At 53.6% G+C, this 26,756-nt stretch overlaps 1 protein-coding gene across 1 annotated transcript in view; it reads left to right on the forward strand.

The window, feature by feature from the left end:
* The window catches only part of Hspg2 (heparan sulfate proteoglycan 2), a 100,822-nt gene that overhangs the window by 42,864 nt on the left and 31,202 nt on the right, over positions 1-26,756 (forward strand). Inside the window, exons 7-43 of the mRNA XM_036178762.1 lie at positions 260-388; positions 616-870; positions 952-1,071; positions 1,561-1,692; positions 1,834-1,978; positions 2,066-2,217; positions 2,316-2,462; positions 4,461-4,624; positions 4,935-5,114; positions 5,224-5,420; positions 5,527-5,674; positions 6,218-6,345; positions 6,671-6,757; positions 6,834-6,892; positions 7,024-7,094; positions 7,846-7,986; positions 8,088-8,264; positions 8,367-8,546; positions 8,634-8,752; positions 9,119-9,230; positions 9,346-9,459; positions 9,542-9,669; positions 9,961-10,047; positions 10,626-10,675; positions 10,957-11,051; positions 11,276-11,416; positions 11,752-11,943; positions 18,159-18,251; positions 18,521-18,601; positions 18,720-18,950; positions 20,398-20,511; positions 21,898-22,025; positions 22,127-22,213; positions 23,454-23,512; positions 23,668-23,832; positions 23,935-24,045; positions 26,593-26,693. Of these exons, the coding sequence (XP_036034655.1) occupies positions 260-388; positions 616-870; positions 952-1,071; positions 1,561-1,692; positions 1,834-1,978; positions 2,066-2,217; positions 2,316-2,462; positions 4,461-4,624; positions 4,935-5,114; positions 5,224-5,420; positions 5,527-5,674; positions 6,218-6,345; positions 6,671-6,757; positions 6,834-6,892; positions 7,024-7,094; positions 7,846-7,986; positions 8,088-8,264; positions 8,367-8,546; positions 8,634-8,752; positions 9,119-9,230; positions 9,346-9,459; positions 9,542-9,669; positions 9,961-10,047; positions 10,626-10,675; positions 10,957-11,051; positions 11,276-11,416; positions 11,752-11,943; positions 18,159-18,251; positions 18,521-18,601; positions 18,720-18,950; positions 20,398-20,511; positions 21,898-22,025; positions 22,127-22,213; positions 23,454-23,512; positions 23,668-23,832; positions 23,935-24,045; positions 26,593-26,693 (4,820 nt within the window). The remainder of the gene's footprint in view (positions 1-259; positions 389-615; positions 871-951; positions 1,072-1,560; positions 1,693-1,833; positions 1,979-2,065; positions 2,218-2,315; positions 2,463-4,460; positions 4,625-4,934; positions 5,115-5,223; positions 5,421-5,526; positions 5,675-6,217; positions 6,346-6,670; positions 6,758-6,833; positions 6,893-7,023; positions 7,095-7,845; positions 7,987-8,087; positions 8,265-8,366; positions 8,547-8,633; positions 8,753-9,118; positions 9,231-9,345; positions 9,460-9,541; positions 9,670-9,960; positions 10,048-10,625; positions 10,676-10,956; positions 11,052-11,275; positions 11,417-11,751; positions 11,944-18,158; positions 18,252-18,520; positions 18,602-18,719; positions 18,951-20,397; positions 20,512-21,897; positions 22,026-22,126; positions 22,214-23,453; positions 23,513-23,667; positions 23,833-23,934; positions 24,046-26,592; positions 26,694-26,756) is intronic.

Below are 26,756 nucleotides of genomic sequence, written 5' to 3' on the forward strand. Positions count from 1 at the left end.
CCTGCACGTGTATGGCATGGTGGCTGCATGTGTGAGGCATGTCACCCGTGTGAAGGTCCATGTAAGGGGTCCTGCACTGTGTTCACGTGTGCCATGTGTGTGCCCACCAAGTGCTTCTGGCTCTGGCTGTCTGCCACAGTGGCCTGACTGGGCACCAGAGCCACTCACAGCCATGCCTTGCCTGTGCTGTCTGCCACACCACTAACTTCCTCAGCCTGCTGCCTGACTCTCTCCTACTGCCCTCCCCTTACCCCAACAGTGCCCCACTTCCCAAGGGTCTGCACCGAGACGGAGTTTGCTTGCCACAGTCATAATGAGTGTGTGGCTCTGGAGTATCGCTGTGACCGGCGACCTGACTGCAGGGACATGTCGGATGAGCTCAATTGCGGTGAGAAGCTCAAGGGGCTCCCGGTGGCCTGCCCAGGGCGGAGCTACATCTCTGGGTCATCTGGACTATAAATAGGGTCTGGTGTAGGCAGAGAGGTCTGGGTGGGGGGATGGGAAAAGAGTGATGGCAGAAGCTAGTCATGGGGTAGACTCCAGGGAGCATGGGGGACTGTGGGACGAGGGGTGAGAGCCACCCATTCACTAAACATCAAGGGATCCTGTTCACAGAGGAGGCACTCCCAGAGGTCAGCTCCTTGCCACCCGCTATTGTGAAGGTGTCGCCATCACCACTGTGGCCAGTGGCCGTTACAACACCTCCACTGCTCGTCACACATGGACCTCAGTTTCTGTTACCCGGCACCGTTTGGCCCACAGGCTGTGGACTCCAGGAGGCCAGGTGCCACAGTGGGCACTGCATCCCCAAAGACTACCTTTGCGATGGTCAGGAAGATTGCAAGGATGGCAGTGACGAGCTGGACTGTGGTGAGAGCTGTGTAGGATAGGAGCGTGGGGCCGGGTCTGCTCAGCAAAGGACCATTGCAACTCCCTGCCTGGTCCCCCCAGGGCCCTCTCCACCCTGCGAACCTAATGAGTTCGCCTGCGGAAACGGACACTGCGCTCTCAAGTTGTGGCGCTGTGATGGTGACTTCGATTGTGAGGACCACACAGATGAGGCTGATTGCCGTGAGTATGCCAGGCCCCACTATGCCCCTGTCCTGCAGTCTGTGTTCTTCTGCCCCATGCTCTGGGAGGTGTGCTGGCCTTCCTGGTCAGTGAGGGACCCTGCAGACAAACGTCTTTGGAACTGCCGTTAGCAGACAGCCTGCTCTACTGTATTTGGTAAACTTTAGTCTTTTCTTTGTTACTGTGTTGGTATTGGTGAGAGGCCTGGATATGTGGATCTCTGTGAAGATGGTGTCCTGGACTGATGTGTGGGTCCCAGCCTAACCCATGGGCTACTCACTCTATTTTATGATGTTGTAACAGAATGCCAGAACCTGCTCACTTTATAACCCATTGTATTTGGCTCCGTTTTGGAGGCATTTTGGGTAACGTGGGCAAGATGAAGGGAGTGACCCAGAGGACACCTGAAGAAGGCGAAGGAGGTGGTAGCTAAGCCATGTTGCCCTGCAGACACTGCCCTGGCCTCACTCCACCTGGTTTTGTCCTCAGCCACCAAGGAGCATGGGGAAGAATGTGGGCCCACAGAGTTCCGATGCGTCTCCACCAACCGCTGCATCCCTGCCAGCTTCCACTGTGATAAGGAAACTGACTGTCCTGACCGAAGTGATGAATTTGGCTGCAGTGAGTGAGGAGCTGGGGGTGGAGGAGGGATGGCGCTGGGTGGGTTCCACTTTCCATCTACTTTCTATTCCCAGTCTCTCTTCCGGCACTTCCTGCCCCCACTGCCCATTAAACACTCCGCTCCTGATCTGCTGTCTCCAGTGCCTCCCCAGGTGGTGACCCCTCCCCAGCAGTCCATCCAGGCTTCCCGGGGCCAGACAGTGACTTTCACCTGCGTAGCCATTGGTGTCCCCACACCCATCATCAACTGGAGACTCAACTGGGGCCACATCCCTGTTCATCCCAGGTGCAACTCAGGTGGGGGTGATCTGCCTGTGGAAGAGGCTGAGTCTGTGCCTCGAGCCTAACCCACCACTGTCTTGGGGTATACCAGGGTGACAATGACCAGCAAGGGAGGGCATGGCACACTGATCATCCGAGACGTGAAGGAGGCGGACCAGGGCGCATACACCTGTGAGGCCATGAACGCACGTGGCATGGTGTTCGGCATTCCAGATGGCGTGCTGGAGCTTGTCCCGCAGCGAGGTGCTGTAGATGGGTGGGTGTAGGGTGGATGACCAGCACCAGTGCCACGGCACCTCCTGCTGGTGACCAACCACAGCCCCTTCTCTGCCTTCTGGCAGGCCCCTGCCCCGATGGACACTTCTATCTGGAGGACAGTGCCTCCTGCCTACCCTGCTTCTGCTTTGGTGTGACCAACGTGTGCCAGAGCAGCCGGCGCTTCTGGGACCATATCCGGCTGAGCTTTGACCAGCCCAATAATTTCAAGGGTATGTGGATGGGTGGGCTCCAGGCTTCTGGGAACCTGGGCCAGATGGAGAAGGACCAGGGCCAAAGGGTAGGGAGTAACCCAGAAAGACTGAGTTATGTCAGAAAAACCTTTAGGACAAGCCAGATCCGTGTTTGTAGCTTCCCTGCCTTGGGTTGTAGGGAGAACAGACTCTGTAGTCTAGACCCCATGTCTACACACACACACACACACACACACACACACACACACACACACACTACTAAAAAGAGGGTTGGGGAGATGGCTGAGTCAGTGAAATGCTTGCCACACAAGCATTGAGGACCCAAGTTCAATATCCAGCGCCCTTGTGAAAGCCAAGTACAATATGAGCCTGAAACTTCAGCCCTGGGGAGGCAGAAACAGAAAGATTCCTAGGAGTGCTGGCCAGTCAGTGTAGCAGTCAAGTTCCAGGGTCAGTGAGAAACCCCATCTCAAAAAACCAGATATGGATTTGGGGAGTTCATGTATTGGTTAAGAGTGCTTGCTGCTCTTTCAAAGGATGGTAGTTCACTTCCCAGCACTCCCTAGGCAGCTCACAAACACCTGTAACTCCAGCTCCAGGGGATCTAACACCTTCTTCTGAATTCTGCTGGCATCTACACTTATTTATGTATGCACATCCCCAAAAACATGCATTTGTAGATTAAAACAATAAGATAAATCATTAAAAAAAAAATAGGGCAGGGCGGTGGTGGCGCACGCCTGTAATCCCAGCACTCGGGAGGCAGAGCCAGGCGGATCTCTGTGAGTTCGAGGCCAGCCTGGTCTACAGAGTGAGACCCAGGACAGCCAGGGATACACAAAGACAAAAACAAGAACAAAGCAACTAAACAGAGCTGGGAGGCTCATGAGATGGCTTAGTGGGTAATGGTACTTACCTCCAAGCCTGATTGACAATCTAAGCTCAGTCCCTTCAACCATCATGATGTAAGGAGAGACCTGATTGCCTAAGGTGGACCTCCGACATGCTGTGGCATGTGCATGCACACACATAAATAAATAATGCAGGTTTACCCCAAGGTCAACCTCTGACCACCACAGGCGCGTCATACACACACACACACACACACACACACACACACACACACACACACACACACACACATACACATACACACACACCACACAAAAATCAAAATTATTGGATCGCCACCAATGATAAGTGAGTATCAAATGACCAAGTGTAGACACCAAGTATTCCTGCTGTCCTGTGAAGAGGTGCTGTCCTGGGGACTGGCGGGGTGCTGCAGGGAAATCCTGCGTGGGAGTGAGTGAGTGCACATGTGGGGATAGGGTTGGACCAGTGACTTTTCCTAACAAGAAGAGTGAGCCCTTTTTTGAGTCTTCCTTCTCGTTACCCTCATTTTTAAGCTTTTTAAGTCAGCTTGTGCATGTTGTCTTCATAACTCTGTGAGTTGGGCCACCAGGAACATCCTTTTATAGATAAGGAAACAGGCCTTTGTCCAAGCTCAGGCCCCAGGAACATGATGGAGCCAGGCCTTGGGTTTCTGCTCTTCAGCCCTACATAGTTCTCTGCTAACCTCAGTGGTCTGCTGCCAGCCCGATGGCCCAAAGGCTCTGGGGAGCCCTGCCACACTGAGCCTCTTGCCCTTTCCTTGACTGAGGCTTCTCACATGGCTCCCAGCTGTCACTGCAGTGATGACCTTCCCTCAAGCACGCACCAAAACTTCAGCAGCAAAATGACTGGAAAGAGCAGATTCTTTTCAGGGTGGGGTAGGGGAATGAAGACAGGGTCTTATGTATCCCAAGCTGGCCTCCAACTTGAACTCATGATCCTCCAGGAATGCTGGGATTACAGGTGTGTGCCATGCCCAGTTCTGCTTGGCTACTTTCTAACTTCCAGAGAGAGGCCTCCGTTTTCTCTCAGTTACCCATTCCTGGGTCCCAGCTCTCAGGGTGACTGACAGTTCTCCGCTAATCAGAGGCTGCAGTCTTTACTCTACTTCTGTTCTTGCAGGTGTGAATGTGACCATGCCCTCGCAGCCCGGTGTGCCACCCCTCTCCTCTACCCAGCTGCAGATTGACCCAGCCCTACAAGAATTCCAGCTGGTTGACCTGTCTCGCCGCTTCCTTGTCCATGACGCTTTCTGGGCTCTACCCAAGCAGTTTCTGGGTAACAAGGTGAGGGCAGGGCCTGCTCAGTCTCTGCTCACTCTGAAGCAGGCAAGATCTCCGTGAGCTGCTCTCCTAATCCTGTTTGGGTCCTTCCCTGACCACCTACTCTGGGCTGGCTATAGTGCCCCAAACTGGCCTCCATGGGTACAATGTTACATGCTGTCTGCCATGGACTGGGCTCCCCATGCCTAGTTCTCTATGAGCCTTCTATGCCAGGCACTGTAGGAGCCTTAGATGGGCAGAGTGAGGAACTAGAGGACAGGATGCAGATGCTTGAGAATGGCTGCCTGGCTCTGACCTGACCTGTCTTGGCCAGGTGGACTCCTATGGTGGCTCCCTGCGCTACAGGGTACGCTATGAGCTGGCACGAGGCATGCTGGAGCCAGTGCAGAAACCAGACGTGATCCTCGTGGGTGCAGGGTACCGCCTCCACTCTCGAGGCCACACACCCACGCATCCCGGAACTCTGAACCAGCGCCAGATCCAGCTCTCTGAGGTTGGTGGCACCTGAGTCCCAGGGGTTGGTCTAGGAGGGGGGATTGGCCAGAGCGGAGTGACACATGCCATGCAGGCACTGATAGACAGAACAACCTTGCTCCCTGCAGGAACACTGGGTCCATGAGTCTGGCCGGCCTGTGCAGCGGGCTGAGATGCTGCAGGCACTGGCAGGCCTGGAGGCTATACTGCTACAGACAGTGTACAACACCAAGATGGCCAGTGTGGGGCTGAGTGACATCATCATGGACACCACTGTCACCCATAGCACCAGCCACGGCCGTGCTCACAGTGTGGAGGAGTGCAGGTGCCTGCCCCTGTGGGGTCGTGGATCGTGGGAATGCTATCTGGGGTAGAAGTGAAGCAGCAGAGCCTGTAGTTCCTGCACCATTCTCTTGATCCTGTCCCCACAGGTGCCCCATTGGCTATTCTGGTTTGTCTTGTGAGAGCTGTGATGCCCACTTCACCCGGGTGCCTGGCGGGCCCTACCTGGGCACTTGCTCCGGCTGTAATTGCAATGGCCATGCCAGCTCCTGTGACCCTGTCTACGGCCACTGCCTGGTGAGTAGCTGCCACTGGGACATTGGATAGGGGTGGCACTCCCCTGTCTCCTTGAGCATTGCATGACCTCTAGAACAGCTTACATGGCTCTAGGTGAACCACCCTGACCTGGGATACAGTAACAAGAGAATCAGTGTCGGGACAAAAGCTGAAAGTCTCTCCCCCTCGGTGAGGGCTGGAAGAAGCGTGGCCTAGACATTACACATTCTCTTTGGGAATAGTGATGAGGACTAGGATTGTGGAGCGGATCAAAGTGAAGGCACAGACAGGGTACTGTCTTCAGATCGTGGAGCAGCTGTGGAGTGACCGAATGGGCTCTAAGGCAGAACTGGCCCTGGGTGCAGCCTGGAAGAGGGTGACAGGTTTGGATCCATGTCAAGAGGTGCTTGGAACCATACCTGGGATTGGCTTCCATGCTGGACTACCACTGCCAGGGGAAGCACCTGAATGCTACTATCTACAAAGCTGTGGAACATTCTAGAGCCTTCTGGCCCGGTTCTGCTCAGTAGGACCTGAGCCGCATCCTACTCTCTCCTGTCCTAGAATTGCCAACACAACACAGAAGGACCTCAGTGTAACAAGTGCAAGCCTGGCTTCTTTGGGGATGCCACGAAAGCCACAGCCACCGCCTGCCGGCCCTGCCCCTGCCCGTACATTGATGCCTCCCGAAGGTCAGACCCCACTTAGGATATGGTAGTGTGGCAAGTAGGGTTATGCTTTGTCAGGGAAACCGGGTAACCACATGGATTCCAGGCCTGACCTGCTCACTGAGTTGTCCCATGCTCTTTGATCTCTCGTGGACCTCATTTTCCCTTTCTGTATAATGGGCCGGTCTCCCATCCTACAGTTGCTATGAGGCCACAGAGCAAGAACAGGGGCCGGGAGATGGCATCACGCCTCTCTGTGTCTGTGAGGACAGAAGTCATTTCCTGGGGTGAGCATGTCAAGCCTGGCACTCAGTCCTACCCTTCTACCCTGCCCACTTGATCCCCACAGATTCTCAATTACTTGCTTCCTGGACACGGATGGTCAAGCCACCTGCGATGCGTGTGCTCCAGGCTATACTGGCCGTCGCTGTGAAAGGTAAGGAGAAGCTGACAGGGTCGGGGGGGTGGAGACAGGATGATCAGGCTGGCTTTGACAGCTTTGTTTACCCCAGCTGTGCCCCTGGATATGAAGGCAACCCCATCCAGCCAGGAGGGAAGTGCAGGCCCGTCAGTGAGTATTGTGACCACCTCCTCTCATAACCTCTGGGCTGGGCACCTCTCGCCCTTCCCAGACCATACCCAGAATCCCTGGAGAGCCACCCATTCTCACCCAGTCTGCCAATGCTTTCCTTCTGCCTCCAGCCCAGGAACTTGTGCGCTGTGATGAGCGAGGCACCCTCAGTACCACCACTGGAGAGGCCTGCCACTGTAAGGTACATGGACTGTTTATTCTCTCTCCAAGACCGTGGGCCCAGCCTTACCATGGCCAAGGGAGGAAAGAGATCCTACCCTCTCTGGTACCTTGGCACGTGGGCACTGGCCTTGCCTGAGGCCCAAAGACCTGGTTAGCTGGTCTTCTATACCATGTGAGAAGTCCTGGCCTTGGCCTTAGGCAGGAGCACTGAGTAAGAAGTCAGCCACCCCGAGTTAGTCTTCTCAGCAGCGATGGCATGCATTCTGGCTGTCGTCTGCGTCACTCTGTCAGGTCTCATGTTGATATCACATTGACAGTGGGAGAACCCGATGTCAGTGCAGAAAGGAACTGGGCGAGCTCTGCAGTCAGGCACTCCCAATCTTGTAATGAAGATAAATGCACTGAGTGACCCTGGGTGCTGTTTCGTGGCTGAAACCTCTGAAGGCTCTAATGGAAGTTGAGTCAGGTGGCTGCAGAGACACCAGCAGGATGCTTGAAATTCGCCAACTTAGGTTGTAGTGGCAGTTAATTCAATCAGCCTGCTTTGTTTCAAGGCTCACTCACTTGTGAGCCTCTTCGCAGTCAACGGGAAAAAGGGAGAGCAGTTCCTGTAAGCACCCACGCGCTGGTGGTGATTTTGCTGACGGTGGTGTTTTCCGTGGTGCTCTAGGCCCCCCCCCCCCCCAGACAGTGGGTGGATCCGGCTTCTAGTTGTAGGCAGCCCCTCCTGTGGGCTAGCCTGCAGCTCGCTCCTGACCCTGTGTCCACAGAGCAATGTGGTAGGGCGCTTGTGCAATGAGTGTTCGGACGGCTCTTTCCACCTGAGCAAGAAGAACCCTGAGGGTTGCCTCAAGTGCTTCTGCATGGGGGTCAGCCACCAGTGCAGAAGTTCCTCCTGGAGCCGTGCCCAGGTACCCACGCGCGGGCGGCAGCTGGGGGGGCTTGGAAGGACAGAGGGTGGGTCTTACCGCCACCACCCGCACGGCCCCATCCCAACGTGCTCCATCTCCAGGTGCTCGGGGCCTCCGAAGAGCCCTCTCAGTTCAGCCTGACGACCGCCGCAGGTACCCACACCACCAGTGAGGGTATCTCGTCCCCTGCGCCTGGGGAGCTGTTATTCTCCTCCTTCCAGAACCTCCTGTCTAAACCCTACTTCTGGAGCCTTCCTGCCAGCTTCCGAGGAGACAAGGTGGGTAGGACAGAGGAACAGGACCAGCAGGGCACGGAGAGACTAGCAATAACATGGCCTAACTGAAGTTTCTCGCTGAAAACCTGTCCACCCCTATCCTAGGTGACCTCCTATGGAGGAGAGATGCACTTCACCGTAACCCACTGGCCCCGGCCCAGTTCCGCACCCCTGCACAGACAGCCACTGGTGGTACTGCAGGGCAACGGCATTGTGTTAGAGCACCATGCCTCCTGGGAGCCCAGCCCTGGCCAGCCCAACAAATTCAGAGTGCCCTTCCGAGAGGTGAGCCCCATCCCATCCCTTCCTGTTCCTTTCTCTTGGAGCCTCAGTACCCTAGCTGGAATGGGTCATATGTCATTTCCTTAACAGCAAGCATGGCAGCGACCTGATGGGCATCCAGCCACACGGGAGCACCTGCTGATGGCCCTGGCAGGCATCGATGCCCTCCTCATCCAAGCATCCTACACCCAGCAACCGGCTGAGAGCAGGTAGCTGGGGCCAGGGCAGGGCAGAGGGGTCTCCAGACTAAGCAGAAACATGGTGTAGCCCCTCACAATCTGCCTGTAGAACGGAAAGCATGCTGCTGCCTCCCTCACAGAATCCTAAGAAGCTGGGGACCACTGTCTCCTGAGTCAGCTTTCCAGAAGTCCCCAGAGGAGCTGGGTAGTGTAGCATGTCCAGGCAATGAGGGGGAAGGGGGCGGTAACCCTTTGGAGGAAGCAGCAGATGTGACCTGTTTGCCGCAGCCCATAAGATTGCTGGAGAATGAAGGCCACATGGTGATGGAACGTGGAATGCTAGGTGTTTCCAGTGCACGGTGAGCATCCCTTCACCGTGAGTCTTGTCACATCCAGGCTCTCTGGCATCAGCATGGACGTGGCTGTGCCGGAGAACACCGGCCAGAACTCAGCATTGGAAGTAGAGCAGTGTACCTGTCCACTCGGGTACCGCGGCCCTTCCTGCCAGGTGAGCCAAGCCTGGGTCCCCCCACCTGTCCACCCAGCTTCCTCCACAGTGCTTGCTGGTCTTTCCTCCTTTGCCTCTCTCCATATGCCCAACCCCCACCATCTTCTGTTGCCAGGAATGTGACGCAGGCTACACACGCATGCCCAGTGGCCTCTACCTGGGCACCTGTGAACTCTGCAATTGCCATGGCCACTCCGAGGTCTGTGAGCCGGAGACCGGTGTTTGCCAGGTGAGTCCTGCTCTTCACTCTCCATCCTCAGAGAGACTTGGCTTCCAGGAGCCCAGCCTCAGCCTGCCCTCTGTCCCTCCAGAGATGCCAGCACCACACAGTGGGTGTTCACTGTGAGCAGTGCCAGCCAGGGTACTATGGGGATGCCCATCGGGGCACACCACAGGACTGCCAGCCTTGCCCATGCTATGGAGCCCCTGCTGCTGGCCAGTGAGTCTGGACCCCGCTCTTCCTGGAATGCCCCTCTTTTCTGCCCCTTCTGTTTCCCAGCACTGGGAAGAGGCTACAGTTTTCAATCCTGGTTGTCACTTCTCAGTGTGTCTCTGGGGACAGGAGCATCACTTTCAAAGCCCCAGTTACAGTGGACTCACCTGAACAGACTGAGTGAGGTGGGGGTGGGGGTGGAGGGGAAGGAACTCTTGGCACAGACTTTGCGTGCCTCCCTGGTGTATGAGAGTGCCCAGTAGGAGCAGTCCATGTCTTCCTTCCCCACTCCCCCAGGGCCGCCCACACTTGCTTCTTGGACACAGATGGCCACCCCACCTGTGACTCATGCTCACCGGGCCACAGCGGGCGTCACTGTGAAAGGTGAGATGGGTGGTGGGGAGCGACAGGGGCCCAGGAGGGTATACCTGAAAGTCCTCAGTGAGTTCCAGCCACTCCTATTCACAAGAAGCTGTGACTTCTCTCTGTTGCGCAGGCTCTCAAAGGCCATCAGCTTTCCTCTTAGGGAGCCTCACCGTGCAGCCTGGCAATTGGCCTGCTGCCCACCTTCCGGCCCATCCCTGGTCTTACCCAGGCTAGCATCCTCCTAGTAGACCCTCTGTTTTGTTATTCTGAGACAGTTTCATGTAGCCCAGGCTAGCTACAAACTCATTGTGTAGCCGTGTGTAGTCCTACCTCCATCTCCTGGAGGTGCTTGTATTAGGCCAGACCAGACATTGGCCTCCTGATCTTGACCTTTTGAGTCAAGGCCCGATAAAAGGACTCACTGGCTGTGGCCCTGGCCCCGCCCTTGCTTTTGTCTCCCCCATGCTTCAGCTATCAAAAGGCTGATGAGTTTTTTCCCTTACAGTGGGGGTCATTGAGTCCAAGCCCAGATCCCCTTTGGGCCTAGGCTCTTCACCAGTTTCCCAGGACTCCACTTTCTCTCTCTCTTTCTGCAGGTGTGCCCCAGGTTACCATGGTAACCCCAGTCAGGGCCAGCCATGCCACAGTGAGTAGAGTTGCAGATTTGGGGGATCGGAGGGGGGTGATTTTCTTCCCAGGGAGAGCCAGGACAGCTCCTTTGTTTCCCTGGGACCTGGGAGAGGGGGCTTTACCTTTCTGATTCTTGGCTTCTCCATCTGTCACCTGGGGTCGGGAAAAGGCACCGCCCACAGCCTCAGTAGCAGGCAGCGGTCCTCTGGGTGCTGAGTGACTGGCTTAGGCAGCAGCAGAGATGGCGATGTCTGGTGAAGGGTTCGCGGGTGTCATCTGTGGCTTCTTTATACTCAGGAAATGGTCAGGTGACAGAGGGGCCAGGCTGTGGCTGTGACCCCCATGGCAGTGTCGGCAGCCACTGTGATGCCTCCGGTCAGTGCCACTGCAAGGTCAGTACAAAGTCCTGCCTTCTGTGAGGTCTAGCTCAGTCCGCCACTGGGGCTGAATAGAAGTCAGATGGTACCTGAGGGGATCCTCGGGCCTAGTCTTGGGGTGGGTAGGCAGGGCTGCTCACAGCTGCTAGAAGTGTCTGGGAAGACTGGCCTCGGAGGCTTCTGGAGCCCAGCAGACACCCCTGCATCCCTTCACACATCTCCCTTTCCATCTTCCCCAGGCCCAGGTGGAAGGCCTTACCTGCAGCCACTGCCGACCCCACCACTTCCACCTGAGTGCCAGCAACCCACAAGGCTGCCTGCCCTGTTTCTGCATGGGTGTCACCCAGCAGTGTGCCAGCTCCTCTTACTCACGCCACCAGGTAAGAGCCAGTCTGCCTCCTGATGGTTGGGAGCACTGTCCTCGCCGGGTGCCAGCCTCCCTGGAGGATACCCATCTCTAGGCCTCCGTTACTGCTCCTCCGTCTGAGCCAGTGACTTGACTCCTGTCCCAAGACCTTCTGGGCCTCTGTTACTGCTCATCTCAGCACTGGGCACACCCTTCATCCAACCCCGACGTCCACCGCCTCCATTGTGTCTCGCTCAGCCCTGGCCGCAGCAGGCTCCATGTCCTCCCCTGACACCCTTCTGTGCCCTGTCCACCCTGATGTGTCTGGTCCGTTGCCTCTCTGACGCTTGTTTTTCCCCCTGCTGCCAGATCTCCACCCACTTTGCTCCTGGGGACTTCCAAGGCTTTGCTCTGGTGAACCCGCAGCGCAATAGTCAGCTAACGGGAGGCTTCACGGTGGAGTCAGTACATGGCGGGCACCAGCTCTCTTTCAGCAACTTTGCCCACCTTGGCCAAGAGTCCTTCTACTGGCAGCTTCCAGAAACATACCAGGGAGACAAGGTAAGATGTAAGTGGTGCCTGCAGTACCTCCTCAGGTACCAGCTCTGAGCCAGGTCCTTGCTGAACACGGGATCAGCAGGGACTCAGACACAGGTTCACGGTCTGCCATGTGGCTACCATGTCATGCAGTGTGGCCTTTGGGGTCCCGAAGACCTCAGGTTACATCTCAGCTGTGCTGTCCACTAGCTGGACACCAGCCCAGGGTGGCTGGAAGGATTGTGCCTGACACATACTGAGCACTCAGCTGGTAACGACTATGCTTTCAGGCCAGGCCGCAACGTGTGCATGGTGAGACAGTTTCAGTGTGGATTTCCCCCCGCATGCTCATCTGTGCTGGGTGTTGAAGGCTGAGTGCTGGGTGCTGGCGTGGTGATTCTCAGGTCATTTCTATTGAGCTCTGACTACACACACGTGTAGTCAGAATGATTGCACGAACCAGCCAGCCTCACTGCCATTTCCCTGCACAGGAAAGTAAAGCTCGAGAGGTCAAGAACTTACCTGAGTCCCACAGCTAGTGGGCAATAGTGGCAGGGTTGCATCCAGGTCAGACCTGCCCTTAAAAAGCTGAGTTAGGCAAGGGGGAGACATCATTTTGACTCTGAAGTGAGATCTGCTAGGAAGACAACACCATCAAGGATGACCTTGTGACGGGCAGTGACGGAGAGGTGAAGAACTCCAGGGGACTGGAGAGATGGCTCAGTGGTTAAGAGCACTGGCTACTCTCCCAGAGGACCTGGGTTCAATCTGAACACCTACATGGCAGCTCATAACTGTCTGTAACTCCAGTTCCAGGGAATCCAACATAGACATAAATTCAGGCAAAACACTAATGCACAAGAAGAAAAATAAATAATAAAAAAAATAAAAAATTTTTAAAAAGAAGAAAAATAAATAAAAATAATAAATAAAAGGAGAACTCCAGAGCAGCCACATGGTACCAGGACAAGTGGGACTTACTCAGTATGTGAGTCCCCCACCAGCTGAGGCCAGTACCTAATCAGCTGCACCCTAGTCCACTCAGCACTGGAGCTTTGAGGCCTTCTGGTCCCCGCTCCTTGGAGAGAGAGAGGCACCACCTCTGTCCAACTTGGCTGCCTTCTTCTGCATTCTTCCCCTTGGTTCCTTCTTTCCTGGCCTCCCTCAGACCTTTCTCTGTCTCCTCCCCTGGTGCTTCTTGCTGCCCCACAGAGGGAGGCTCACTTGGCACGGCTGCGCCGGGCTCACCAGGTATGCCCCTGTGGAGTGGTGTGAAATGGGGATGCTGCACATGGTGTGTCCATGGCTGCCCTCAGCCCTGCATGGGAGACATCCTGTACCCATGGACACCCTGCCTGAACCTGTACTGTTGCTAGGGGTCTGGAGGGGCATGTTCTGTGCTGTGCCCCACCCACTGTGTGGTGTGTTTCCAGTGCCAATAGTTGGAGGTCTGCGGACAGGAAAACTAACTTGATATTAATCCATGTGACCATGCCTGACTCCCCAGTTTCTCCATGTATTTCCCCAACCACCATTAACCTCTGTGTGTGTGCCCTTCTAGTAGCCTGGAGTAACCCTATGTGCCAGCCCTGAGACAGGGCATGCCTCCCTAACTAGTCATTATGGCCTTCCTTGCTGGCACCATGTGTGGGGAAAGGGTTGCCCATGGCTCCAAGTCTGAGCCCTGTGAGGGCTGAGCTGGCCTGTGACTTCTACCCGATTAGAACCGTACATCCCTCTCAGAGGAACAGTGGCGGGCAGCGGTGACAACTGGGAGGATCCTTGGGGACCCAGAGGGCAGGGGCCAGGTACAGCGGGCATCACAGGTAACCTAGGGGAGGGGCAGACTTGTGTCTGGGTAGGGATCAGACCTTGAACCAAGACCCAGACTTTCCTGGGCCACCTCTGCCCACTCCGCCTGTCCAAGCCAGCATATTCCAGTGTTCTACAAACTCCCCAGAACGGCTTCTGTGGTGCTGTGGGCAGCTGTCCCCTCCTCCCCACACACATGGCTGTCAGCCACGACGGCACAGAACTTTCTGTCCTTCCCTTGCGGGGCACCCTGGGCAGGATTCCTCCCCAGCAGACCCACCCCACATTCAGCATTCATCCAGGAATGCTCTGCCTTAGTCCTAGGTGTGAGAAGGCAAAGCACGCACGGAGAGGGTGGCAGACATCAGCTCGGGCGCATAGGTGGCCCATGTTGGGGAACTGAATGGGTCTGGGGCAAAGCAGAACTTCAGGGGTGTCGTTTTGTCCATCTATTCTTGTTGTCTATCCTTCCTTTCCCCCAGGTGGATGAGGCTCAGAGGCGGGTGGATGCTGAGATCTGGCAGCTCCTTGCCAGTTTTGCTGCCCATCCCCAACCCCCTCCTCGTGGGCTGCACCCCCACCCCCAGCTAACTGCTGCTCTACGAGCAGGTCCCCCCTCATCTTCCTCTTCCTCCCCCTCCTCCTCTTCCTCCCCCTCCTCCTCCTCTTCCTCCTCCTCCTCCTCCTCCTCCTCCACTTCTCCGTCTTCCTCAGCAGGCTCTCAGGTATGTACTGAGTTCCTCCCTGAGGGAGCGGCCTACCATGCTTCCTAGATTCCTGTCATTTCCAAACCAGTTTGATATTTCTTGAGACTCCCTGGACCATCATCAACTCTGATGTCACTTGAACCACCACATATAAAGTCAAGTATAGTTAATGCTTATGTTTTAAGATGGGGTCTCACAATGGCCCTGGCCTGACCCTAAGCTCAGAATCCTTGTCTTAGCCTCTCAAGTGCTGGGATAATAACCATGTCTGCCTGTTATTCTTTTTTTTTGAGATAGGGTCTCCCCTGTATAGACCATGTTGGTCTTGAACTTATATCCATTCTCCTGTCTCTGTCTCCCAAATGTTGAGATTAAAGGCGTATACTATCATACCCAACTACTTTTTATTTTATTTTATTTTTTGAGACAATCCCTTGTAGCCCAGGCTGGCCAGTTTATAGCCAAGGATGACCTTGAACTCCTGACCTTCCTACGTGTACCTCTCGAATCCCTGGGATAATGAATGAGTGCTACTATGCCATTTATCCTATATTTAAGATGAAACCCAGGGCTTTATGCAAGTTAGGTAAACATTACCAACTGAGTTATATTCACAGCCCTCTGGCTACATTTTGTTTCCTGGCTACATTTCTCTTTTCTTTCTTTCTTTTTTTTTTTTAAGATAGACTTTCACATGCCAAGCAGTGGTGGCACACACCTTTAATCCCAGCACTTGGGAAGCAGAGGCAGGCGGATCTCTGTGAGTTCCAGGCCAGCCTGGTCTACAGAGCAAATTCCAGGACAGCCAGAGCTATACAGAGAAGCCCTATCTTAAAAAAACAAAGAGAGAGAGATAGGATCTCACTATCTAGCTGTGGCTATGCTGAAACTCACTGTATACACGACCAGGCTGTCCTCAAACTCACAGAGACCTACCTACTTCTGGCTCCAAATGCTAGGACTAAAGGTATGTACCACCACATTCAGCTCTGTCTACATTTTTTAATATATGTTTTTAAAAAAAAAAAAAAGAGCCACTAAACTTTTAAGTGCTTACAGTGTGCCCCATTGATCTTGGGGTCCACCAGGACACAGCACCTGTGAGGCAAAACAGATCAAGAACATGCTGAGAAAGAACATCTAGAGGGCCTGGCCCCAGAGCGGGAAGCAGGTTGCCCAGGAAGCATGGTGGGCCTGTGCTGTGGGGTTGGGGGGTCCTGGGTCCCTGCTGGGGCTCCTGCGCCTGCTCTGATCTTCTCCTCTTCCGCTGTAGTTCTCACTCTCCTACGAGGGCTTCTCTCTGCTGCCCGGAAGCCTCTATTACTGGCAGCTGCCTCGAGCCTTCCTAGGGAACAAGGTAACCAGGTCATAGGTGGTCAGAGGGGCCTTAGCTACTGGAGGATGGGAGGCAGAGTGGCCTTCTCTCCCTGTACCCAGTGTGTACACAATTAGGCACTTGTTGTATGCTGTATTGCCACTGCAGAGGCAAGCTGGCCTCCCACAACTCTCCACTATTCTCATTTGCTACTCCTGCATTCTGGATCCCTCTCCCTCTCTCTCTCTCTCTCTCTCTCTCTCTCTCTCTCTCTCTCTCTCTCTCTCTCTCTCTGTGTGTGTGTGTGTGTGTGTGTGTACACTCACATGTGCACATGAGCCTATGGAGCCAGAAGACGGCTTCAGGTGTCATTTCTCAAAAAGTACCATCCACCTTGGTTTTTGAGATAAGGTCTCTCACTGGCCTAGAGCTCACCCTGTAGGCTTTCTGTCTCACGGTAAGGGCCCCATCCTTGCACCATAAACACTTTACCAACTGAGCCAACTCTCCAGCCCTGAATGTTGTTACTATTACCCTGGCATGAGCATCCGTGTTGACCCTGCTTCCACCTTGCCTCCTCTTCAGAGTGGATGTGCCAACGTGTGGGGGCTTTGGCTCAGGGCTGGAGCTCTTAAGGCCCAGGTCTGATTTCCAGCAGTGAGGGGAGGGGTCATGGTGTGAATAACACATGTAAAACTGCATTCAGAGGCCAGGCTAGGTCTGGCAGGTCCAGGGGATGTGAAGTGAGGAGAGTCTACCAGAATTTGGGTTGGTACCAGAAGTAGTGGCGAGCTATTGGCCTTCAGGCGTGTTCTCTGCACTGAGATGAGTGTGTCACTCAGATGAAGTGTGTCTCTCCGATGAGGAAAGTGTAGGACTTAGACCTAGTGGCTTGTCCACAGTTGTAAGACAGCAGAGCTGGAGTCTGAGCCCAGGCTTTCACACTGCAGCCCTTGTCTTACATCTCTGTGTGGCACACGCCTTCCACTTCCTAGAAAGCTGGTCCCAGATGAGACTCTGAAACTCACTGGCCTCCAGAACAAACAGGAAACCGGTTGTTTCCCTTGTAATCTGGTCACGCTGAGTCCCTTACCACACCCTGAGTTGATAAAGAATATAGCCCTGGGGCCTGTGTCACCCAGGGCCTGGCATATCATCAGCTGTTGTTTGATAAATGGTCACCCACTGAATGAACACCCTTGAAGCAGAGGGATACCTCTCACTTAGTAGTTTTCAGCCAACTGTCTGCCTTGGTGATGGAGGAGAGGGAGGAAAGTCCAATGGGCAGAGCTGGGACCGCGGCTGCCAGGATGAAAGCCCTTTGCAACAAACCTAATCCTTCTAGTCATGCTTACAAAGACACTAGTCCAGTTTGCTTGCCCACAATAAAAAACAAAAACAAACAAACAACAAACAGAATCACTCACGCAACCACAGAGTCCAAGGGTGATGGCCGAATCCAGGTGCTCATTGGGGCTTTTCCCCAGTTGGTGTTCTTTTGTAGCTTCTGGTCGGATAGGAGATGGGAATTTCTCTGTCCCAAAAGAAAGAGGAGTGCGGATGCACCCGTCATTCCCCAGTCGGGGAAAGGTGCACATGGCTACATTGCATTTAGTCACACTACAAATGACCCTACCCCATCTGTCTTCGTAATCCAGATCTGTGTTGATTAGTCAGGCCTGGCTTGCTCCACTCTGCAGGTGGGAGGGACCTGACTGTACAGGGAGATTGTTTGTTAAAGAAAAAAAGGAGGGGCCTGGAGAAATGGCTCAGCAGTTAAGAGCACTGACTGCTCTTTCAGAGGGCCCAGGTTCAATTCCCAGCACCCACATGGTGGTTTACAACCCTCTGTAACTCCAGTGCCAGGAGATCTCCAGTGCCAGGATCCATCCAGTACCTCTTCTGACCTCCACAGGCTCCCATATACTCAGGGATCATTGTATTCACGTGCATACATTCGGGCACGTACACGCATATAAAGTAAATACTTTAAAAGACAGACAGAAGGAACAAAGATGTAGTTGACAGGGAAAAGGAAGTGAATTCTAGGCAGGCTCAAAGCCAGTAGGCCAGAAGACGAAGCCGCAGAGCCCTCGAAGCTCCATGCCCTGGGCTGAACCTTCTGATCTTGGCAGTCTCCTCACAGGAGTCACTATTATCACTCTTGTCATTGTATGGGAAATGCCTCCACATGAAAAGGGACTTGGAGCTTGTTGACTGTGACTTCCAGGCAGTGGAAAACGGGACAGAAGTCCTCCCATGAGTGAGGCTAGGGAGGAACTGATAGAGCGGGCCTGTTGCCCAGCTCTCTGTGTTGCAAGTTCTGGCCTCCTGAGGTTTGGGGTGCAACACACAGGAGCCAAGAGGCTCTGCCTCTCACCTGTTGTGATCTTGTCTCTTGGCAGGTGTCGGCCTATGGCGGGAAGCTACGGTACACCCTCTCCTACATATCAGGGCCACATGGCAGCCCGCTCTCAGACCCCGATATCCAGATCACGGTGAGCTCATTAGAATCCACAGTGGTCAGACAGAAGATAGAAGCCATGTTCCCAACACCCAGCTAGCCAAATGTGGGCCCTTTGCCCCTACTTGGCTGGCTTCTCCTCAGATCTTAGGCTGGTTGCTGGGCGTGGGAGCAGTGGGCAGGCACATGAGCTTGGGGGTATGGATAGATGGGAGGCAAGTAATTGGAGAGCCTGGGGTTTGTGGACACCCCTGCCTCCAATAGCCCTAAATGCCCTTCCTAACCTTTCTGATACTTCTGCAGGGTAATAACATCATGCTGGTGGCCTCCCAGCCAGCACCACATGGCTCAGAGAGAAGGAGTTATGAGATCATCTTCCGAGAGGTAGGTGGCACTGGGCTTTGATCTCCCACCCTCCCCCTGGCAAAGTGTATGTAGGGCTACAAGTTCAGCAGACCAAGCCCAGGGCCCCCACTGACACTTGCTCTCCCCGCTACCACAGGAGTTCTGGCGGCGGGCAGATGGACTGCCTGCTACCCGTGAGCACTTGCTCATGGCCCTGGCGGACCTTGATGAACTTCTGATTCGGGCCACATTCTCCTCAGTGCCACGGGCAGCCAGCATCAGCGCTGTGAGCCTAGAAGTGGCCCATCCAGGGCCCTCTGGTGGACCCCGAGCCCTCGAGGTAGAAGAATGTCTCTGCCCCCCAGGCTATATCGGGTTGTCCTGTCAGGTAAGTGCGAGGCTGGCCCAGCTGCATTTGCTCCGATGGTGTGGTGAGTGAAAGGTAATTGTTAGTAACAGTTGCTGTAGGCTGTGACTGCTCTCTGAGCTAGGTGACTGCTGCTCCCTTGATAGCCAAGCCATTCCTTTAACTGACAAAAGCAAACTGTCCAAAGGGTAGGTGCCATACCCAAGGGCATACAGCCAACATGTAGAGAGAACTAAGCTGAACCTGGATTTGATGTCCTAACCACTAGACAGCACTACCTAAGCAATGGCACACTTTCAGATGGGGAGACCTGTCCAGACACAGAAGACTCTCAGAGCTGAACAAGGACATGCCTCAGGAGCACAGCATGGAGTGGATGACACTGTAGACTTAAGGGATGACCAGCTTGGAAGGAGGCACACATGGGGACCAGGCCTGCAGCAGGGTCACTGTGGCCAGCCTAGAAGGGGGCCCCAAGAGGTCTACAGACTAGCCATGGAATGTGGAGAGGAGGCCCTTGGCAGCTTTCACAGAAGGGCCAGAGAATAGGACTGCCCTTTAGACCTGTGATCCTTCATCTCCACTTTGTACCAACATCCGTGATGCTGTGTGCTACTTCTCTTGTTACGCTTGCTTGATTTTGGTTTTTGGTTTGGTTTGGTTTTAATTTTCAAGGCAGGAGCTCACACAACTCAGGCTGGCTTTATATATATATATATATATATATATATATATATATATATATATATATATATATATATATATATATATATATATAAAATCAGAAGCTAGCCTTGAACATCAGCATCCTCCTGCCACTACTCCCAAAGTGCTGGGATTATAGATGTGTACCACTAGGCCTAGCAGGATTACTAACAAGTGCATGCAACCTCAGTAATAAAGATTGGCAGGATGGCTTAGGTGGTAAAGGCTCTTACAACAACGACCTCAGTTCATTCTCCAGGAGCCACGTGGTGGAAGGAGAGAACTGACTCCTGCAGCTTGTCCTCTGACCTCCACATATGTGCTGTGGCTAAGCACACACACACACACACACACACACACACACACACACACACAAGTGTAAAAATATCTTCTAGGGCCCCTTCTCCCATAGGTCTCCCCAGATCACTTCTCTGTTTAGCTGTGATGTTTTGCCATAGAGACCTTTCCCACACCAGGATTTTCAGACACTAGGGCAGGTTCCCCATTCTGGATATGCTACGTTTCACTAGGCTAGCACTGCCTGGGCATACCAAGCTCCATCTCCTCCTGGAGCCATGAAGGTAAAGCTGAGCAACAGGCTGAAGGCTCTTAAGAGAGCTTGTGGATGGTGGTTGGCCTGGGATGCCCTCTCCTAGAGCCAATGAGGTCTAGACACTGGAAGGTGCAGGAGGGACAGAAGGCTAGATCTGGCTCTGGGTGGAACCCTGTGGGTAATAGAGACCAACTTTCCTCTGTCCCCTAGGACTGCTCCCCAGGCTACACACGCACTGGGAGTGGATTGTACCTTGGCCAGTGTGAGCTGTGTGAATGCAACGGCCACTCAGATCTGTGTCACCCAGAGACTGGAGCCTGCTCGGTGAGACGCAAGCGGGGCTAGGCCAGGGGTGGGCGGTGGGATGGGAGGGGTCTTGGTAAGGTATGCCTCCAGGGACAAGTTCATAGGAGATAGCACCTGGATGAACGGAGCCGGTGAACACGGTGGGAAGCTACAACTATGGGGTGCCATTCTTTGTAAAGAAAGCTATGGTTCCTTGCTTGCCTCACAGTGACCAATGTACGTGTCCTCACAAGTACATGGCCAGAGCACAGACAGTTGACAGAGCCCCAGACTCAATGTGAAGCAAGAAACACACTGTGTTAACACCACAGATGTGGCCGTCTTTGGATGAGATTGTATGTGTTTGGGTTTTTATGTTTATGGGTATTTTGCCTATGTCCGTGTACCATGTGCATGCCTGGTACCCATGGAGTCCAGAAAAGGACATCAGATACCTTTGCACTAAGTTACAGGTGGTTATGAGACAACATGTGGGTTCTAGGAATTGAACCTGAGTCCTCTAGAAGAGAAGCCAGTGTTCTTAACCACTGAGCCATCTCTCCAGTCCCCCTCCATGTTTTTTGTTTTGGTTTTTTGAGACAGGGTTTCTCTGTAGTTTTGGTGCCTGTCCTGGATCTTGTTTTGTAGACCAGGCTGGCCTTGAACTCACAGAGATCCACCTGGCTCTGCCTCCTGAGTGCTGGGTTTAAAGGCGTGAACCACTGTCGCCAGGTCTCCATATGTTTTTTACAGTGAAACATGTATCTTCAAGGCTGTGTCCAAATGTATTCCTTTGTTTTCCTTTAATATCACAGCTCGCTCTCTCTCTCTGTCTTTTTCTCTCTGCCCTTCTCCCTCCCTCCTCTGTCTCTCTCTCTTTCTATCTCCCCTCCTCTCCCTCCCACCCTCCGTCCTTCTCTTTCTCTCTCTCCCCCCTTCCCTCTGTGTGTGTCTCTCTCTCTGTCTCTCTTATACACACACACACACACACACACACTAATTTTTTTCTGAGACAGAGCTGACTCACTATGTAGCCAAGGATGACCTTGAACTCCTGATCTCCTCCTCCCACAAAAGCTGATGTTACTGGTGCATCATCCTCAAGCCCAGGCCTGGATGGACTTTTTGATTTATCCGAGTCCCCATGTGTATTTTTTTTTTCAGCAGGGCATCACTATAATTAAATTGTATGCCCTTCCATGACTTTTTTTTTAATACACATTGGTGTTTTGCCTTGGGTGTCAGGTCCCCTGAAACCAGAGTTACAGACAGGTGTGAGCTACCATATGGGGCCTCTGGAAGAGCAAACAGTCATTGTTCTTAACCGCTGAACCATCTCTCCAGCCCCCTCCATGACTTTTCTTTAAGACAAGCGTTTGGTGAGTTTAGCTTCCTAACTGGTGTCTGACATCCTTGTGCCCACAGCAATGTCAGCACAACACTGCTGGTGAGTTCTGTGAGCAGTGTGCAACTGGTTACTACGGGGATGCCACAGCTGGGACGCCTGAGGACTGCCAGCCATGTGCCTGTCCCTTGACTCACCCAGAGAACATGTGCGTACCTTGCTCAGACCCAGGGATGAACTCCTGCTGGAGGGTGGAGGAACAAGATGGGGAGTAGGTCCCTGTGGCCTGACATTTGCCTGCCTGCCCAGGTTCTCCCGCACCTGTGAGAGCCTTGGAGATGGAGGGTACCGTTGCACCGCCTGTGAACCTGGCTACACTGGCCAGTACTGTGAACAGTAAGTTTTCAGACGGAAGTGGGAAGAGAAGGGATAAATGAGAGACTCCCTCCTGGGTGAGAGTCCTGCAGGGTATGGCTCAGAAAAGCCTCTCATGTCCCTCCCTGCACCAAACACTCGCCTCACTCATGCTGGCCTTGGGATGATAAGGTGGGGCTTATGACTTAACCATGCCTCAGACTTGCCTGTCTACACCCCACACCAGATGGTGTAAACTTCTTGAATTGTTTGGGTTTTTGTTTCGTTTAATTGTTAAGGCACAGGCCTCACTATGTAGCCTGGGCTGTGTGGCTCCCAGTGTTGAGATTGCAGATATGTACCACTGTACCTGGAAACTTCTTGAATTCTTAGTACTTAGATCTTTATGTGCAGAACATTTTTACCCCCAGACTTGCCCCTTCCTGGCTAACTCCTCTTGGCCTTCAAGATTCAGCCTCTTGTATTTATCTAATACTTTTTGGAAGGAGTGGGCAGGTTAAGACAGGGTCTCAGTATAAGCCTAAGATGGCCTCCAACTCTGTGTAGCCCAGGCTAACCTGAAACCTCAACCTCCCAAATTACAGGTGTGGGTTGCCATGCAGGGCTCAACACATTTTTATTGAGCATCTACTGAGTGTATTCCATGTGCCATAGTGCTGAGGATAAACTGGCAAACAGAACAGATCCTGTGTCAGAATTGAGGCTGCAACTCAAAATAGGAAAGGAACTGGGGGAGAGACCGCCTACAAGATAGGCATTTCCCATTTCGATCAGTCCTCTGGAAGCTGTGTGCAGCCTGCTCCAGGGGACCCATAGCAGCGTAGAGCCAGGCTTTGTAGTCTCTCTGCCACAGGGCTGGATTAACACTCCTCCCTGGGTCCACATGGCCTCTGTGGCCTTCCCTCATTCTCATTTTCCATCAAGTTTCTGTCCACGGACTGGGGACCACCTTGCCATGTCTCCCTTTGTGCCTTCACACCGAGCACGGTGTCTGGTGTACACCAGTTCCCTAATGAATGTCTGTTGAATGACTGCTCCCCTGGAGAATAGCAGGCTTACCTCTTCCATTACCCAGCCCACTAGCAACTTTTGTCTCAGCTCACTGAGGTCCTGTGTTGGAACCTCTCTGGTCCCCAAAGTCTTTCTAGAACGCTGAGCTTCCTCCACATACCATGGACAGCTGGCTGAACTGGCTCCTCAAGTTAGGTTAGACACTAGATCCCTTGGGGATGACAGAGCTGGTCCCCATTCCTCCTAACAGGTGTGCCCCAGGCTACGTGGGTAACCCCAATCTGCAAGGAGGCCGGTGCCAGCCACTGAGTAAGTAGGACCATGACCCAGGGTGGTGGGAGAGGAAGTGTGAGCCATAGAATTTCTGAGGTTGGGGACCTGGGGCTGTGGGAGAGCAGTGTCAGGGACACTGCTCTTTGCTGGCACTTTCTTGGCTGAATGGCCTCCTTCCCCCACTCCATTAGCAAAAGATTCTTTGGTGGTTCACGTCCATCCCTCCCGGAGCGTGGTTCACCAAGGAGGCTCACACTCCCTGAGGTGCCAAGTCAGAGGGAGTCTACCTCACTACTTCTACTGGTCCCGTGAAGATGGGCGGCCCCTGCCCAGAGGTGCTCAGCAGCGGCATCAAGGTAGCCACAGACCCACAGCCTCTTCTGTCCCATGAGTCAGCCCTGTTCCTGTCCTACTGGGGCATGTGGAGCTGGACCCTGACAAGCATCTCCCCACACCAGGCTCTGAGCTCTACTTCCCTAGTGTGCAGCCTTCTGATGCAGGCGTCTACATCTGTACCTGCCGAAACCTACATCACACCAGCAACAGCAAGGCTGAGCTCCTGGTCACTGGTGAGTCCCTGCTTCCCTATCCCTGCTAACATCTGCCTAGAGAGGACAGTGGCCGCCTGACAAGGACAATAGCTGTGATGATGTGGGGAAGTGGTGCACTAACAGATGTTTCAGAGGCAGAATCTGCAGGGCTCACTATGATTCATGAAGCTGAAGGGAAAAGATACTCTCTGGGGCCTGGGTGCCATTTACTTTCATGAGGAAGGCTTGGCCTGGAAAGTGTCTTGATTTGGGGTCCCCATGCAGAGGCAGTGTAGGATTCTAACAAGGGAGGGGAGCAGAGAAGGAGTGGCTGGCAGGGAGGACATGGTCGAGTGAACGGCCACCATAAACAGCTTTTGCTGAGTTGCTTAATGTGGCCGAGGAAACTGGGAGCCCCAGAGTTACCGTGCCCTACCCGGTCTGTGTGCCAGCTTGTCTTGGTCATTGGCTAAGTCCTATGTAGGACGGGACCCAGGATAGCACCCACCAAGCTCTAAGGCCAACCTGTCAAACTGGAGAGGAAGGACAGAAAAAGCCAGAAGAGAAACCCATGAGATTGGAGGAAGTAGGGGAGAGGTGTCCAGGATGTGAGCTAGAGGCTTCTGGGAGAGCTGCTCACCCAGCACCACTATAGGAAGTATGATACGGGTGGGGAAATACCATGAAGGTTGGAGGTGGAAACTCTCACAAGAGTCTTGGGTCTGAGCAGGGTGTGGTGGTACCTACCTTAAAATACCCAGGCCCAGGAGGCTGAGGCAGGGGGATCTCTAGACGGAGGCCAACCTGGACTATGTAGCAAGAGCCTGTCTAGAAAAAAGAAAAAGTCACCAGGTGGTGGTGGCACAGGCCTTTAATCTCAGTACTCAGGAGACAGAGGCAGGCAGACTCTGAGTTCAAGGCCAGCCTGGTCTACAGAGTGAGTTTAAGGACATCCAGGGCTACACAGTGAAACCCTGTCTCGAAAGATCAAAAAAGGAAAAAGGGAAAGAAAGTCCAACTCTGAAGAGGGTCAAGTAAGCAATGGGTCAGTGTTGGGAAGTACGTGGAACTCAAGGGGACATTTTCAGATGTGGAAGTTTCTAGGACACATTGGTCTGTGAAGCAGTGACAGGAGACAGGGATTGATGGGGTACAAGAGGAAGGAAGGATCCAGTGCTCTGAGATGCAGGGTGGGATGGGGGCACGCAGAAGCATGGTCCCATCAATCAGGGACCAAGGAGGAACAGGGAGGGCTAGACAGAGGGTGAGACAGATAGAAACACACCTGACTGGGGGTTCCTGCTTCTGAACACGTGGAAGTTGAAGCCATGGGCTTTAAGGTGGAAGGATGAGTGGGGAGGTTGAGGGAGATGGGGGGGAGGTGAGAAGTAGCTGTCTGGGGACTCGAACTAGAAGCAGGTGGAGAAGCCAGTTGCAGTGAAGTGTGAAGGGTTAAGAGCTCATTTGTGGCCTGGGATGATGAAGTGGGACCAGTGCACCCCCACTGGACTACGTGCTGGCTGTTCAGTGCCAGCAGGGAGAGATGTGGGTGATGGGGTCCAGGGAGGCACCAGGAAGTGGAATGGCATCCCAGCTATACCAGGAAGGAAGAGGTGTCCAGAGGAGGTAGGCTGGGGATGTGGCTTAGCTGGTAGAGGGCTTTGCATTTGAACCACACAAAAACCAGGTGTTGGGACTGGAGATATGGCTCAGTGGTTAAGTGGTGCAGAGCTGCGTTGCTTTTCCAGTGTAGGCAACTTATAATCACCTGTAACTCCAGCTTCAAAAGGATCTGATGCCTTCTTGGCCTCTGCAGGCACCTATACTCATGTGTACATATACACACTGTATATATTACATAAAAACAAGGTGCAAGCCGAGCAGTGGTGGCTCATGCCTTTAATCCCAGCATTCGGGAGGTAAAGGCAGGTGGATCTCCATGAGTTTGATGCCAGCCTGGTCTACAGAGCGAGTTCCAGGACAAGTTCCAAAGTTACACAAAGAAACCCTGTCCAAAAAAAAAAAAAAAAACCCTGTAATCCCAGCACTTGGGAGTCTGAGGCAGGAAGATCAAGAGTTCAAGGTCATTCTTAGCTGCATAAGGAGTTTGAAGCCAGTACAGTACATGAGACTCCATCTTAAAAGAGAGCGAACTTCAGTGCAGGCAAGTCCAGGTTGAGCTGAATCCCCAGGGGAGTCTTTGCCCTGGAGGAGGTGGGAATGGGGGGGGGAGGGGATGAAGGGAAGGCAGGGGCGGGGGCAGGAGGAGGACGACAGGGGAACCTATGGCTGATATGTAAAATTGAAACTCAAATTTCCATATTTAAAAAATAAAATACAATTTGGAAAAAGAGAGAGAGAGAGAGAGAGAGAGAGAGAGAGAGAGCGAGCGAGCTTACTTGAGGGACAGAGGCAGGCAGATCTCTGAGTTTGTAGATCTCTGGTCTACAGAGTGAGTTCCAGGCCAGCTAGGGAAACAGTAAGACCTGTTTCGTAGAAGAGGTATGAAAACAAGCCTGGGAGGAAGTGACACAGAGAGAACACAGAACAGGGGTGTGGAGCTCACTGGAGACTCCCCATCCCCAGAGGCTCCCAGCAAGCCCATCCAAGTGACAGTGGAGGAGCAGCGGAGCCGGAGTGTGCGGCCTGGAGCTGATGTCACCTTCATCTGCACAGCCAAGAGCAAAGTGAGCGGACAGGGGGGCGGTGGGGGGGGGAGAGAGTCTGTCTCCGGGGCTCCCTGACTCCTC

The sequence above is a fragment of the Onychomys torridus genome, chromosome 2, assembly GCF_903995425.1.
Source record: "Onychomys torridus chromosome 2, mOncTor1.1, whole genome shotgun sequence".
Classification (NCBI taxonomy): domain Eukaryota; kingdom Metazoa; phylum Chordata; class Mammalia; order Rodentia; family Cricetidae; genus Onychomys; species Onychomys torridus.